Source organism: Camarhynchus parvulus, chromosome 14, assembly GCF_901933205.1.
Source record: "Camarhynchus parvulus chromosome 14, STF_HiC, whole genome shotgun sequence".
Lineage (NCBI taxonomy): Eukaryota > Metazoa > Chordata > Aves > Passeriformes > Thraupidae > Camarhynchus > Camarhynchus parvulus.
Window position 1 is genome coordinate 2229049 of NC_044584.1, and position 15419 is coordinate 2244467.

Here is a 15419-nt window from a genome sequence, read left to right on the forward strand (position 1 = left end):
GCCCTAATGACCTCGTTATGTGGTGGCAGAAGGAATCTTCGTGTGGCACTTGGAAGTGTCAACTGGAGCAGCTGGAGAGGAGGAGTGGGGCTGCCTGGGGGAGCAGCAGCATCCCAGCAGTGCTGGTTCATGGCACAGAGAGCTCCTGCATCCCCAGGCAGAGCCATGGAATTGTGAAGGTTGGAAAACCCTCCAAGTACATGGAGTCCAAGCATTCCCCCAGCACTGCCAAGGCCACCACTGACCCTGTCCCCAAGTGCCACATCCACTCAGCTTGTAAATCCCTTCAGGGACAGTGACCCCACCACTGCCCTGGGCAGCTGTGCCAGGGCCTGACCACCCTTTCCATGAAGGAATTTTCCCAATATCCAACCTAAACCTCCCTTGGCACAGCTTGGGGCCGTTTCCCCTTGTCCTGTCCCTGTTCCCTGGGAGCAGAGCCCAACCCCCCAGCTGTCCCCTCCTGTCAGGAGCTGTGCAGAGCCACAAGGTCCCCCCTGAGCCTCCTTTTCTCAGGCTGAGCCCCTTCCCAGCTCCCTCAGCCCCTCCTGGTGCTCCAGCCCCTTCCCAGCTCTGTTCCCTTCCCTGGACACGCTCCAGCCCCTCAGTGTTGGGAGAGCTCAGAACTGCCCCCAGGACTGGGGCTGCAGCTCCCCCAGGACTCTGGGGCTGAATTTCAGGACCTGTTCCTGCCTGCCCCGTGTGCTGTCACTTCAGTGCAGCAGAACAAAGCCAAACCCCAGCTCTGGGCTTGTTCCTCCCTACCTCAAACCTGCCCCAGGCTGCTGGAGCCTTGTGGCATCCAGAAAAGTTCACACTTCCCTGGGAAGTTCTGCTATGGGCATGGTTTACACGGATTTTTTTCTTTTTATAGAAGCTGCATCATCAGCATGGTACTCGGAGGTTTGTGCCCGTCCCTGTGCCTGCTGCCTGCCTGGCACCTCCTGCACCAGCAGCGATGAGCCCAGGGGCATTCCTGGGCACAGGAGACAAGGAAGGGGTCGTTGGGAGCTGCAGTTGCAACAATTCCAAGCGTGATTCTCATTCTGTGTTCAATAATCACAGCTGGAGGGTTCAGGGTGCACAGGGAGATGGGCTGTGGGTGGCTGGCTCCTGCTCCAGTGGCAGCAGCAGCTCCTCAAAATCCACTTTGGGGTTTCTTCCACCCTTCATCATCCCACAGAAAGCAGGGCAGGAGTCAGGTGGGATGGGTGGTTTGGAGGGGGTGACTGGAGTGTGCTGCACGTGTTTGGGTCTCTCTGGGTGATGGTTGCTCAGAGCTGGCAGCTCCTGCGCCCTGGCAGAGCCTGTGGCCACCAAGGAGCCTTCCTGACCCTGCACTGGAGGCCACCTGAGCCTGGGGGTGGGAGAGGTTCATCTTGGGGTGCTCCCTGTGAGGGCTGGGCTGGCACTGAGCTGGGCACAGCTGGCAGCTCCTGCTGCCTCCTCTCCCTGGGCCCTGCCTTGGGCTCAGGGACCCCAGCAAGCCCCAGGATGGATCTTCAGGGTGGCAGCATGGATGGGAAAACCATCCTGAAACCCAGCAGAAGTCTGAGCTTTTTCTAGTTCTACCTCTGACTGAAACCTCTAAACTGAAGGGAGGAAATAAACCTAAGGCTGGGGTTTTTGGGATGCATGGCTGTGGTTCAGGCTGACCTGGAGAGCTGAGCCTTGAGCCTCAGCCCAGCCTTGTGCTCACTTTGCATCACAAAACTGATCTCAGGTGCTGGAAGCAGGAGTTCAACACCCAGCCCTGAGCCTCCCCTCACTGCCCAGCCGCTGTGGGGTGAGGATGAGCCCCTGGTTCCCTTCTCTCCGCTCCTCTCTCAGCCTGGAGCCACGAGCTCTCCTCATCCCTGTGCCCTGCCAGCCCCTTCCCAAGCTGGGGGTGCTGACCCTGGAGCCCCCTCGTGCCCTCAATGCCTGCCAGGGCTGGGCAGGGTCACCCTGCAGCCCCTGGCACTGGGGACAGTGACAGTGACAGTGACAGTGACAGTGACAGTGACAGTGACAGTGACATCCCTTCTGCATCAGGGCAGGATGGAGCAGGGCAGGGCTGGGCAAGGGGAGGGCAGAGAAGGGAGGTGATGGTGATCCAGAGCCTGCAGTGTCTGGGTGAGCAGGGCAGGGAAATGCAGCCTTGCCCAGAGCAGGCAAGGACATGCTGGGGGTGATGTGGGCACGGCTGGGCTCTCCTGACACACCACAGGAGCTGTTTGCTCTCTGCTCCTCTGTGGTTTGTGTGAGAGTCACCAGCTGAGGCTGTGGGACAGGGAACTCCCATAAACACTCCCATGGGAGCTGCAGCTCAAACTGCAGCACTGGGGAGCTGCTGCTGTGCTCCCCATCCTGCCCTGAGCTCAGCTCTGCTCCCCCAGCCACTGCAGGGATAACAAGTGGGCAGGAATAAACAGAAATAAGAGAGAATGGGAACCTCTCATGGGACATCTCTCCTATTTGTGTATTTATTTCTCCACACTTGTCACTTTGGTGCCACTTCATCAACCAGCTTGGACATCACTGATGTGAAAACATCAGGCCTGTTAATTACAATCAGGCCTGTTAATTACCATCAGGCCTGTTAATTACCCACCTGTCCCTGCCACAGCTGGGGCTGTGTGGATAAACCAGAGGAGGAGCACAGTCCCTGCATCCAGCTGGATGTCAAACAGGGAAAGCTGAAGCCTGGCTGGAATCTCCATGCCAGGGGAAGGAGGAGTTGGGTTCATCTGCTGCAAGGGGGAAGATGCTGGAGTGCCAGGACACAGGGAATGGCTCCCACTGCCAGAGGGCAGGGATGGATGGGATATTGGGAATTAGGAATTGCTCCCTGGGAGGGTGGGCAGGCCCTGGCACAGGGTGCCCAGAGCAGCTGTGGCTGCCCCTGCATCCCTGGCAGTGCCCAAGGCCAGGCTGGGCAGGGCTTGGAGTAACCTGGGACAGTGGGAGCTGTCCCTGCCATGGCAGGGGTGGGATGAGATGGGCTTGAAGCTCCCTTACAACCCAACCCACTCCATGATTCTGTGCAGGAGAAGCACAAATGGATGGGCAAAGCAGTGAGGAAGCCCTGGCTGTCCCAGGAAAAGTGGGTGGATGGGATTGGGAGGACGTGGCTCCTTTGGGAAGCTGCCAGGAAGAGCCATGGATGCATCCAGGCTTTGGAGCAGAGCTGCTGGCAGGGGAAGACAAAGGGATGGCAGGGCCAAAAAGCAGCCTGGGGGGATGGCTGGAGCATGGAGCAGAGCAGGATTTGGCCAGAGCCCAGCTGGGATGGGCAGCACACACGAGACTGAGCAGAGCCAGGAGTGCAGTGCCCAGGGCACGGCCCCTGTGGGGCTGCAGCACAGGGGAATGCAGAGTGCTCTGCTGGAATAGATAAGGCTTTGTTTGAGAGATGAAAAAAAAAATAAATAAAAGCCTGGAAAAACTGGCTTTGCCATTTCTGGAGAACTTTAACATTCTCTGGTCAGGGAGGAAAAAATGATCTCTCATGGAAAGCTGTGCTCAGCAGAAGAGTTGATTTTTGTCAGTGCCATTGCCTGGCTGGGGTGAAGGACCCCAGATCATTCCCATGGGGAATGGGAGCTGGTTTGGGGGTTTCTTCCAGCTGGGGAACCAGGAGGAGGCAGCTGCACCCTGGCAGACAGCACTTCATCCATGTACCACAGTTCTGCCCTCAGAACCTTGCTTTCAGAGGGGTTCGGGTGTTTCTGAAGGCTTAGGGGGGATTTTTAGGATTCAGGGTTTTCTTTCTTCTGTTTTCTTAGGGTTTTGGTGATTTTTGTTAATATTTTAGTTGAGATACTTTTACTAAGAGAGGTTCTCAACAGACAAATATAATGATAATTATTGTAATGTGAAAACTTTGCTGCTAAAAGTTTTCCTCTATTTCTTTTCCTTTTTCCTCTATTCCTTTTTCTTTTCCTCTTCTCATTAAGTTGCACCCTCACTGGTAAGAGCAGGTTTTGGAGCAAACCTCCATGAGATCAGTTTGTCCAGGATGAGCAAAGGCCTTGTGCTTGCTGGCAGGTGGCAGAAAATCCCTTTGATTTCTCAAGTTTCCTTTTTCCAAACAGGGAGGCTGTTTCCTTACTCCCTCCAAGGGAGGATGTTCAGACACTCCTGAGTTTTGACTGCTCCAGCTGACTGAGTTCCCTGGGAGGGCTCCTGCTGGGAATTTGTCCCATGAGCCTGCTCCCTGCTGGGAGGGTTATGGGAAGGGATCCCTGCTCAGGGATGCTGCTCTCCTGTCAGGAACCCTCCCCATCCCATCCCATCCCATCCCATCCCTTCTCCAGGTGGGAGGGGGCCAGGGGAGCTGGGTGAGGATGGGCTCTGATCCCACCCCTGGCATGGACAATGAGCACAGCAGGCAGTGCCCACCCTCTGCTGCCCCCAATCCCATCCCATTCAGTGTCCATGCACAGAGATTTCTCTCCCATGTCAGCCCTGCTGCTGGAGGCCAGACTTCAGGAGGAATTAAACTGAATGAATCCTCCAGAAGGCCACAGAGCTCTAAATGTCCTTAAAGCTCCCCCAGCCACAGCTCCCACTGCATGCAATTCCCTCATGCTGCTTTTCATGACCCTGGAGTGAAGCTGTGGCACAAGGGCTGGGCCCTGGCTGCCGTGATTCAGGTTTGGGAGATTAGGATCTGGCTGAAAACTCAGAGCAGACTCTGTCAGGCTGCCCAGGGCAGGGTGAGGCTGGACAGCAGGGCTGCTGTGCTCAGCCCAGCCAGTTCCAGGTGTATTTATCTTCCCTGGGAGGAACGGTGATATTTCTGTAATCTGCATGGAAATGAGGGCAGCACCGGGGCGGGCAAAGGGAGCTCGCTCCGCCCTCAGCCTGAGCAGCTCCTGACTCACCTGCTGACTCCAGCCCTTCCAAACAGCCTCTGGAAATGGGGGCCAGCCCTGCAGGCAGAGCTGTCCCAGCGCCTGCACCCCCCTCACCTGGGGACTGACACTGCTCAGGGGCTCCAGGGCTGCGAGTGCTCTCACCCCGAGGACCCCGAGGATGAACAACTTTCCTGCTGGCAGGAGGGAGAGTTTCAGCAGCAGCTGGGAAGGATGAACTGGTTTTTATCATAAAAATGATCAAATGGTTTAAATGAGATGGGCAGGGACACCTTTCACTATCCCAGGGTGCTCCAAGCTCCGTCCAGCCTGGCCCTGGGCACCTCCCTCACCGCTTCCTACCTGCCAAGCCTGGACTACCAAAAGAAGAAGAAGGAGCCAAGCTCCTGTGCTCTAAGCATGGCAAGGGTTTGAGGAACACGGTGTGGAAGGAGGCTGATGGTTTTCTCCACATTGTGTTCAAGGCTTGTGCCTTCCCTTCCAGGGACACACATCCATGTAACAACACTGGGCACAGCTGAGTTCCCAGGGCCTTCCCGTGCTCAGGGATGAGAGCAGAATGAAGCAAGCAAGTCCATGAGACAAAAGAGATGAGAAGACAAAAGAGATGTCACCATCATCCTCCAGGATCCCCAGCCAAGGCAGGGATGTGCCCAGGGCTGGATGGGGATGGCTCCTGAGCCTGGAGGCCTCAAGGCCAGGCAGATCACAGAGCTGCAGCAGATATTCCTGAGGACAGACCTGGACGCAGGTGCTGCTGGATCTTGAGGGCCACTTTGGGGTTGGGGCAGGGTGGCTGTCACATCCAGGGGACAAAGAGTTGTTCATGGGGAGGGTGCAGCACCTGGCTTGAGTGCCATTGCCGTTCATGGAGCTGTTCCCATCCCGGGCTCTGTCCCGAGGCTGAGGAAGCCACCGAGGCTCCGGTGGCTCCTCCCAGGCTCTGTCCTGCTGCCGGCCGGCGCTCCCCGGGCAGCCCCTGCCCCCCGGAGCCGAGCCCGTGCCCGGGGCTGGCAGGGCACGCTCGGGTGCCCCTCTCACTCTCTCTCTCTCTCTCTCTCTCTCGCCAAAGCGGCGCTGGGCTCTCGTCCCTCGGTGCTTTGAAGGCTCCGTGCCGGGCACCGCGCCCTGCCCAAGGCGCAGCCTCGCCGATCAGGCCGGGCTCCCGCGGTGTCGAAATCGCGGTCCCTGCTGCCGGCGGGGGCGGGAGGCTGATTTGAGGAGTGTTGCTCTGTTTTCCTGGCAGCAGAGCGGGGCGGGAGCCGCCTGGGAGCCCGGCAGTGCCTGGAGCAGGGGACGGGGCAGCAGCTCCTCGCTGCTTCTTCGCAATCCTCCTCCAGCAAGTTGTTCAACCGGTCGGGCACCGGCTTCCCCATCTTGATGGTGGGGCTGTTTCCACACGGTGGGAGTGTTCCCTGGATTCGCAGATGTTTGTAAACTCCAAGGCAGGAATTAACAAATTGGGGCTAATAAGCACAGCTCTCCCCGAGGTGTGCGCGGACAGCCGGGGCGCAGGAAGGGAGGGAGGGAGGGAGGGTGGCCCCGGGCACAGCCCTGCGCTGCTTCCTCAGCCACCACCAGCCAGAAAAACAGAGGTTCCAGCCTGGCCCGCAGCCTCCGGAGGTGTTCTGGCACCTGCCCAGGGCGCTGGGCTGCAGGCAGGGAGGAGGAGGAGGAGGAGGAGGGAAGCGCCTTCCTTCCTGCAGCGATCCCCGGCGGATGGAGAGAGCTCGGGGTACCCCGGGCTGGAGCGCAGCGTGGGGACCCGGGCACAGCCCCACGGTGGGGCACAGGGCAGTCTGTCTGCTCCTGCTCCACAGCACCCTGACAGTGCTGTGACGGTGCAGCTCTGTCTCCCCGCGGTGTCCCGAGCTGCCATCCCATCCCTGCTGAGGGGTTTCTCACTTTCGAGCCGCCCGCTGATCCCCCGAAGCTCAGAAATGCGCCGGGGCATTGGCACCATCCTTACCCGGGGGAGCCGCGGTCCCCGGGGAGGTGCGGAGCCTCCGAGGGCTCGGTGCCAGCCCCGTGTGCCCCTGCCCGCCCTCCCTGGGGCAGGATGGGCAGCACAGCGTGCCCGGGGCTCCGCGAGCCTGGGCGGCCCTGCCGAGCCAGCCGGGGGAGCCTTCCCGGGGCTGCAGCCTCAGCAGTGCCCGGGGCCAGGGCAGCCAGGGATCCCCTGCTCGGGAAATGTCGGCGCCTTCTCGGCTGCCTGGTCCCTCTCTGGGTGCTCGGAGGCCCCTCAGCCCCTGCAGCAGCTCCCCTTCCTTCCCAAAGGAGGAATTTGGGAGGGGGCGGCTGCTCGGGCTCCGCCAGCCGGGACTGGTGCCGATGGAGAGGAACGGAAGGGGATGAACAAGCCACGGGGTGGGATCGTGAATCCCTGAATCGCTCACAATCCTGGAGCGCTCCACATGCTCCGGAGCCCCTGCAGCTCCTCTGGGAAACACAGGGCACGTTTCTGAATTAACCCCAACATCCACCTCTGTGGAAAAACATCGCGGTGCAGGCAGGGGCTGGGGACTGTGCAACGTCCAGCCCAGAGAGGCTGAGCCTTCCTGCGCAGGGATTTTTACACCTTTTCCCTTTTATCAGCGACCTTTCACAGGGCGCATTCGACACCTTGCTTTTCTTTCTTTTTTTTTTCAACCAACCAGTACAAGCGAAACGCGTCCCCACCCCGTCAGAGGGAGCCGAGGAAACAACGATGGACCGAATCCTTGGTCCGGAGGGAGCAGGGGCGAAGGTGGAGAACAACCAGACCATTTTCCCCTAAGATCTGACGCAGCACACACCTGGGAAGGGAAGGAACCTGCTCGCCGGAGCGGCTGCGATGGGAGGGGAGCTGGGAGAGACAACCCCGGTGCCCACAGCCGGCGCAGGAGATGGACCCAGCTCGGGGAGGAGCCGACACCTCACGGGGGAGCAAACCCCGCAGTTCCCACACGGCTCTCAGGGGCTCCACCAGCACTCAGAGGGTGCCCGCACCTCGAGGGTGTGGGAGCACTTCAGGGTTCCTCACCTCGGGAATGCCCACGCCTCGGGGGTGCCCACACTTAAGGGTGCCCACACCTCGGTGGTGCCCACATCTCCGGGGGTACCCACTCCTGGGGAGGTGCCGACACTTCGGACTTCCACACCTCGGGGGTTCTCACCCTCGAGGGTGTTCACTCCTGGGGGGGTTCCCACACATGGGGGGGTTCCCACTCCTGGGGGGATCAGGTTGGCCGAGCCCCGGCGCGGAGCGGGGCGGATGCTGCGGGACGGGATCCCCGGAATCCCCTCTGCTCGTCCCGATGAGCGGGACTGCCCGGGGCCGGGGCACTCACCTCTTCTTCTGCACGGAGGGGCTGTATTTCCCTTTGTTGCGTTTCCTGAAGAGCGAGTGCATCGCGTCCCCGCACGGCGCCCGCCGCGCTCCTCCTGCCCGTCCCCGCCGCCGCCCGCAGCCTCTGCGCCGCCACCGGGCCGGGCCCCGCCGGGAGGCGGGACGGGGCTGCACCGCCTCTGCCTCCTCCTGCCTCCTGCCCGCCGCTGCCCCGCCCGCCCCTCCCACCCGCAGCATCCTCCCCTGGATTTGGGGGTGCCCTGGAAGGGGTCCCGGCAGGGTTGAGCCCCCCCAGATGTGCAGGGCCAGCCTGACACCCCCAGGAGCCAGGGCACGGGACCGGGACGGGCACAGGGGGCAGTCACGGCGGGGCTGCGGCTCCTCCCGGGAGGTTTCAGTGTTTGGGGATGAGCGGTGCTGGGAGCGTCCCTGCTCCTTCAGCGACATGGGCACTGCCGGGACACCGCCGGTGTCACAGGGCAGACACTGAGAGGCTGGAGAGGGTCCAGGGCAGGGAACAGAGCTGGGAAGGGGCTGGAGCACCAGGAGAGGCTGAGGGAGCTGGAAAGGGGCTCAGCCTGGAGCAAAGGAGGCTCAGGGGGGACCTTGTGGCTCTGCACAGCTCCTGACAGGAGGGGACAGCCGGGCTCTGCTCCCAGGGAACAGGGACAGGACAAGGGGAAACGGCCTCAAATTGTGCCAGGAAGGTTCAATTTGGATATTGGGAAATCTTCATGGAAAGGGTGGCCAGGCCCTGGTGGGGCTGTGGTGGGGTCCCCATCCCTGGGGGGATCAAAGCCGTGTGGATGTGGCACTTGGGGACAGGGGTAGTGGCAAATATGACGGTGCTGGGGGAGTGGTTGGACTTGATGATCTTACAGATCTGCTCCGACCTCAAGGTCTCCATCAGGCACGGAGATGCCTCCCCCAGGCCCCCCGCAGCCTAAGAGGTTTTGCTCACACATGCACACAGCAGTCAGCAATTAGGACCAGCTCTGGCCTTTTTATCCCGGGATTTTGTGCCCATGCGGGATTAAAGCCCTGATTGTAGCTTCCCCACCAGCCCCAAATCCTCTGTTCTGGGGGCAAGTGAGTGCACGCTGTGACCTATTGATCCCGATCCCTGCGTGCGCCGGATCCGGGGCGCCCTTAAAGAGCGCCGGGCGCTGCGGCCGCCGGGCACTCCCGGCCGGGGGCGCGGGGCGGCGGCGGGGCCCGGAGCAGCAGCGCAAGGCAAGTGTGGCTTCGTGTCTGTGTCTGTCCGTCTGTCTGTGTTACTCTGTGTGTGTTTGTGGGAGTCCCCTCCATCCCAGTTTGCCGTGGTTTGTGCTCCTGGCTCATTCAGGGGCTGAGGGCCGTTCCCCTGGCCGTTCCCCTGCGGGCTGTGGCACTGCTGCGGGCTGTGCCATCCCCTGTGGGGTGACCAGGAGCCAGCTGAGCGGTGAGGAACCCACAGCCCGCGCCCCACAGAGCCCTGACCCCACTGGGCCGGGCTGTCACCACGCACTGCAGCTCTCGGTGTGCCCGTGGCATCGTCCAGCCAAGCACCTCCGAGCCCTCGGCCAGTGGGGGTGGATGTAAAACCCTCCCGGAGCGCAGGGTTGTGCTGAGGGTGGATCAGCTGGGGGTGGGGGCTCAGGGTCCTGCTGGGATTGAGCCCAGGGCTGTCACTCGGTGCTGGTGCGAGGTGGAGCAGCCCCTGACAGCCAGAGCCGGGGCTGGGCCTCACCCTGGCCTGGCTGGGGCCGTCTCTGGGCTCTCCCTGCTGCCAGCCATGGCACCGGCTCCATGTGAACCATCACTGAGGTGTGAATTGCTCTCCAGCTTCCGTTCTTAATTCCGAACAGATCGTGAGGATCCCCTGGGCAGGAGCTGTTCATGTGATCCCCAGAGCCCGTTATCCCTGGGATCCCTGGCACTGCCTGGAGCCTGGCACCCTCCCTGCCATGCCTCAGTGCCAGCCTCCTGCCCATGCTGAGGAGCACGCCGGTGTTCCCCTGGGGTTTTGGGAGGAGGGTTTTGCAGGTGCTGAGGTTCTTTTGGAGGCTCTGAGCATCCCTGTGCAGCCTGCCCAGGCAGCAGCTGCATCCCCCCCTCCCCACAGCCCCACGGAGGGGACCTGAGAGGGAGAAACCCAGCCCGGCTGCTTTTGTTTCACTGCGTGAAATCCTGCACGTCTTTACTCGGCTCTGGAAACACTTTCTGCTTTTTGTGCTTTGGGATCCCCCCCATCTCTAGCAGCAACATGTTCTGGATGCTCAAAGGACCATTTGCTCCTCTGAAAGCTTCCAGAACCATCCCAGAGCCCCCCTTCTTGACCCTGTGGGAAGGTGAGCAGAGGTTTAGGGATGAACTGCCTCTGCCTACCAGAGGGGTTTGCTTTCCATCTCCTCCTGTGCCAGTTCTGCAGCCTTAATCCTCCTAATCTCCCCACATCTCTGGCGTGGCTCATTTTTGTGTGCAAATGCCCTTGAGAGCAGCAAAATTGCAGCTGCTGGGTGAAACAGCAGGCGGAGAGAAACTCCGGTGTAGTGGAAAACTCTGTCTTATGTAAACTGCCCAGGTACTCTGCCTTTGCCTTGGCTTGGGATCAGAGGCACTGCACAGCCCTCTGTACACAGGCTGCTTTTGGGGACCTGGGGGCCTGTGGTTTGGGGGTGCTGGCAGCTCTTCTCCAGCTCTGGTGCCTGCCCAGAGCACTGCACAGCCCGTGCTGGGGTTCCCTCCTCGGCTGGGCTCTGCCAGGGTTGGTTTTGCAGCGTTTATTTTGCAAATGAGCCTCTTGGTGGCTTTGCCACTGCAGCTGCTCCCTGCTGTGCTCCGTGCCCTCCCCTCTGCTGCTGCTGCTGCCAGGCCAGGCACACCCCGTGCTGGTGCCCAGGTGTCCAGGTATCCTGGTGCCCAGGTGTCCAGGTGTCCAGGTGTGTAGGTGTCCAGATGTCCATGTGTCCAGTGTCCATGTATACAGGTGTCCTGGTACCCAGGTATCCAGGTATTCAGGCGTCCATGTGTCCATGTGTCCATGTATCCAGGTGTCCATGTGACCATGTGTCCATGTGACCATGTATCCAGGTGTCCATGTGTCCATGTGTCCATGTGTCCATGTGTCCAGGTATCCATGTGTCCATGTGTCCAGGTGTCCAGGTGTCCATGTGTCCATGTGTCCATGTGTCCATGTGTCCAGGTGTCCATGTGTCCATGTGTCCAGGTGTCCAGGTGTCCAGGTGTCCATGTGTCCATGTGTCCATGTGACCATGTGTCCATGTGTCCAGGTGTCCATGTGTCCATGTGTCCATGTGTCCAGGTATCCATGTGTCCATGTGTCCAGGTATCCATGTGTCCAGGTGTCCAGGTGTCCATGTGTCCATGTGTCCAGGTGTCCATGTGTCCAGGTGTCCATGTGACCATGTGTCCAGGTGTCCAGGTATCCATGTGTCCATGTGTCCATGTGTCCAGGTGTCCAGGTGTCCATGTGACCATGTGTCCATGTGTCCATGTGTCCAGGTATCCATGTGTCCATGTGTCCAGGTGTCCATGTGTCCCGGTGTCCATGTGTCCAGGTGTGCATGTGTCCAGGTACCCAGTTGTCCATGTGTCCATGTGTCCAGGTGTCCATGTGACCATGTGTCCAGGTGTCCAGGTGTTCATGTGTCCAGGTGTCCATGTGTCCATGTGTCCCGGTGTCCATGTGTCCATGTGTCCATATGACCATGTGTCCATGTGTCCAGGTGTCCATGTGTCCCGGTGTCCAGGTGTCCATGTGTCCCGGTGTCCAGGTATCCAGGTGTCCATGTGTCCATGTGTCCATGTGTCCCAGGTGTCCATGTGTCCATGTGCCCAGGTGTCCATGTGTCCAAGTGTCCATGTGTCCAGGTACCCTGGTGTCCAGGTGTCCATGTGACCATGTATTCAGGTGTCCATGTGTCCATGTGTCCATGTGTCCATGGGTCCAGGTGTGCATGTGTCCAGATGTCCAGTTGTCCATGTGTCCAGGTGTCCAGGTGTTCATGTGTCCATGTGTCCAGGTGTCCAGGTGTCCAGGTGTCCATGTGTCCCGGTGTCCAGGTGTCCATGTGTCCATGTGTCCCAGGTGTCCAGGTACCCAGGTGTCCATGTGTCCATGTGTCCAGGTGTCCAAGTGTCCCGGTGTCCATGTGTCCATGTGTCCATATGACCATGTGTCCATGTGTCCAGGTGTCCATGTGTCCCGGTGTCCAGGTGTCCATGTGTCCCGGTGTCCAGGTATCCATGTGTCCATGTGTCCATGTGTCCCAGGTGTCCATGTGTCCATGTGCCCAGGTGTCCATGTGTCCAAGTGTCCATGTGTCCAGGTACCCTGGTGTCCAGGTGTCCATGTGACCATGTATTCAGGTGTCCATGTGTCCATGTGTCCATGTGTCCATGTGTCCAGGTGTGCATGTGTCCAGATGTCCAGTTGTCCATGTGTCCAGGTGTCCAGGTGTTCATGTGTCCATGTGTCCAGGTGTCCATGTGTCCATGTGTCCAGGTGTCCATGTGTCCCGGTGTCCAGGTGTCCATGTGTCCCAGGTGTCCATGTGTCCAGGTGTCCATGTGTCCATGTGTCCATGTGTCCAGGTACCCAGGTGTCCATGTGTCCAGGTGTCCATGTGTCCCGGTGTCCATGTGTCCGTGTGTCCATGTGTCCATGTGTCCAGGTGTCCAGGTGTCCATGTGTCCCGGTGTCCATGTGTCCATGTGTCCATGTGTCCAGGTGTCCATGTGTCCATGTGTCCAGGTACCCAGGTGTCCATGTGTCCAGGTGTCCATGTGTCCAGGTGTCCAAGTGTCCAGGTGTCCAGGTGTCCATGTGTCCAAGTGTCCATGTGTCCAGGTACCCATGTGTCCATGTGTCCGTGTGTCCAGGTGTCCAGGTGTCCATGTGTCCATGTGTCCAGGTGCCCAGGTGTCCAGCCCGGGTGCCACCGGCTCCTTGGAGCCCCCTGAGCCTGGGGAAGCGGGGCTGTCCTGCCAGCCTGGCCCCGCCGTGCCCCACGAGCTGCCCCAGGCGTGGCCCCACCGGGGGCTGGTGGGAGGCTGCCGAGCCCCAGGCTGCTGCACCCACCCAGATGAGTTCCCTTGGCTCCTTTCCAGCCCTGAGAACGCCCACGGAGCTCCTGCCACGGGGCCGAGCCCCTCGACAGAGGCAGCAATGTGGCAATATTGACTTAACCTGGGGAGGAATCTCTTGAGCTGCTGCTGCTGCTGCGGGAGGGGAGCGGGAGAGGAGCACGTTTTATGCAACGAGATGACATTTTCCTGGCAAGCCCTTCTCTGGCATCCCACACCCTGCTCCACCCTGTGCCAGCCCCAGCACCCGGCCGAGGCTGACCCTGCCGCCCAGGGCACAGGATGGGCACCAGCCTGGGGGGCTCACTGCCTGCTGAGGGGCTCACTCCCTGCTGACACCTGAGCCGTGGCCTTGGCCACCCTCCCGTGCCCACCACCCCACCCCACTCAGCCCATTGTAGTTTGGGATGGCACCAGGGCTGGGTGGGTCACACCAGCAGTGGGGTGGTGGCATCCCCTTCCCCACGGCCCCAAAAGGCACCGTGGCACTGCCAAGGGTTCTGGGGACCCATCGGAGCAGAGGAGGCAGGCATGGAGATGATTAGCCCTGGCAGATGCTCAGCAATGTTCCTCAGTGAAGAATTTTCAGATTTCACTTCTGCTGGAGGGGGGGGTTGAGGCAAAACAACTTGGAAATCTCTTCCAAAAGCTCGATGGAAAACAAACAGCAGTAGATGAGCCAAAATCTCATTTATTCTCTGGGTGGGGAGCTTGTGACAGCCCGTGGAGGGCCCAGCTGAGCTGCCAGCCCCCACGGCAGGGTTTGGGGTGGGAAGGGAGTTCCTCTCGCACGGCAGGAAAGCAGGGCACTGAAACACCTCCGTGCTTCCTCCTGGCGGCTCCCACGTGCGCAGGAATGCGGCCGTGCTCGTTCCTAACTGCTCCTGAGCCGGCCGAAACCTCCCCCAGCTCCGTTTGGGGCTGTTTGCTCTGAAATCAGCAGCCAGCACTGCTGCTCCGGCCCCAGCCCCAGCCCCTGCCAGCCTCCATGGCTTTGGGTGGCTCTGGTGGGACGTGGTGGCTCAAAGGGCCGGACTCAGGGCTCCTCAAACTGCAAGGAAGAAATAGAATCAAACAAGTGCATTGCTGCCGATGCTGAAGGATGGGAGAGCTCCTGTCCCAGCAGGGAAGTGCTGCACTTTTTCTGCTGCACTTTTTCTGCTGCACTTGCTGGTTTGAGCCCAAGTGCCATCAAGGGACTTAATACTGAACAAACACCAAGCGAAAGCGGGTGCAGGCAGCCAAGCAAAACAAAGGCTGAGAGAGGCCGGTGCTCTGACTCATTTGGCATGAAAATGCAGCACGGAATAAATTAAGTTTGGCTCTTCCTCCTCCTCCCGGCACAGAGGTACAGAGCAGGAGGGCTGCGTTGTCACCAGTGCTGCTGGGGCACACAGCAGGCACTGGGGAGGCACAGGGACATCTGCCCCAAACGGGGGGAAGGGGCAGAGGGGGACACAGCCACCCTGGCACACTCACACAGCCTGCCCTGTGTCCCCAGCCATGAGTTTTGGAATGGCACTGAGCAATGCACAGCTGGGCTGGATGGTGAGGTCAGAATGTGCATCCGAGACAGCAGCAGCTTCTCTTGGTCCTTATTCTACTGTCTCATCAAGGGATGGGGTCCCAGACCCCCAGTGGGGACACACAGGTGTCATCATCATCATCATCATTGAATCATTGTAGAGTGATTTGGGTTGGAAGGGATTTAAGGTTCATCTGGTCCCCCCTGCCAAGGCAGGCCCCCTTCCACTAGACCAGGCTGCTCCAAGCCCCATCCAACCTGGCCCTGAACATTTCCAGGGGCATCCAGGGCTCCTCTGTGTCGCCTGTGCCCCTCGGTGGCACGGAGCTGCAGCCCTCAGCACCCACACAGGAGCGCTGATCCTGGCTGGTGCCACTCTGTCACAGCCCCCAGAACACATCGAGAGGAAGAAAAAAGGTCAGGGCTTCAGTGCAGGCTTTGGCCTGTGATGTAAAGACTGGGAATTTCCGGGGTGTAGTGTTTGCATCTCTATAAATATGCCGCTGGAGCGCACCCAGGGGCAGCTGCCTGCGATGGGCGAGGGCGATAATGCCGCGCTTCCGCCAGCGCGGGGAAAAGGGCAGGGCAGGCCCGGCCCCGCAGCACGGCGCGGTGATTC

The 15419-nt window shown here is 60.1% G+C and overlaps 1 protein-coding gene across 1 annotated transcript in view; it reads right to left on the reverse strand.

Moving 5' to 3' along the window:
* The window catches only part of PPL (periplakin), a 29051-nt gene extending 20742 nt beyond the window's left edge, over positions 1 to 8309 (reverse strand). Inside the window, 1 exon segment of the mRNA XM_030957991.1 lies at positions 8189 to 8309. Within this exon segment, the coding sequence (XP_030813851.1) occupies positions 8189 to 8250 (62 nt within the window). The 5' untranslated portion in view covers positions 8251 to 8309.
* Positions 8310 to 15419: the final 7110 nt, after the last annotated feature.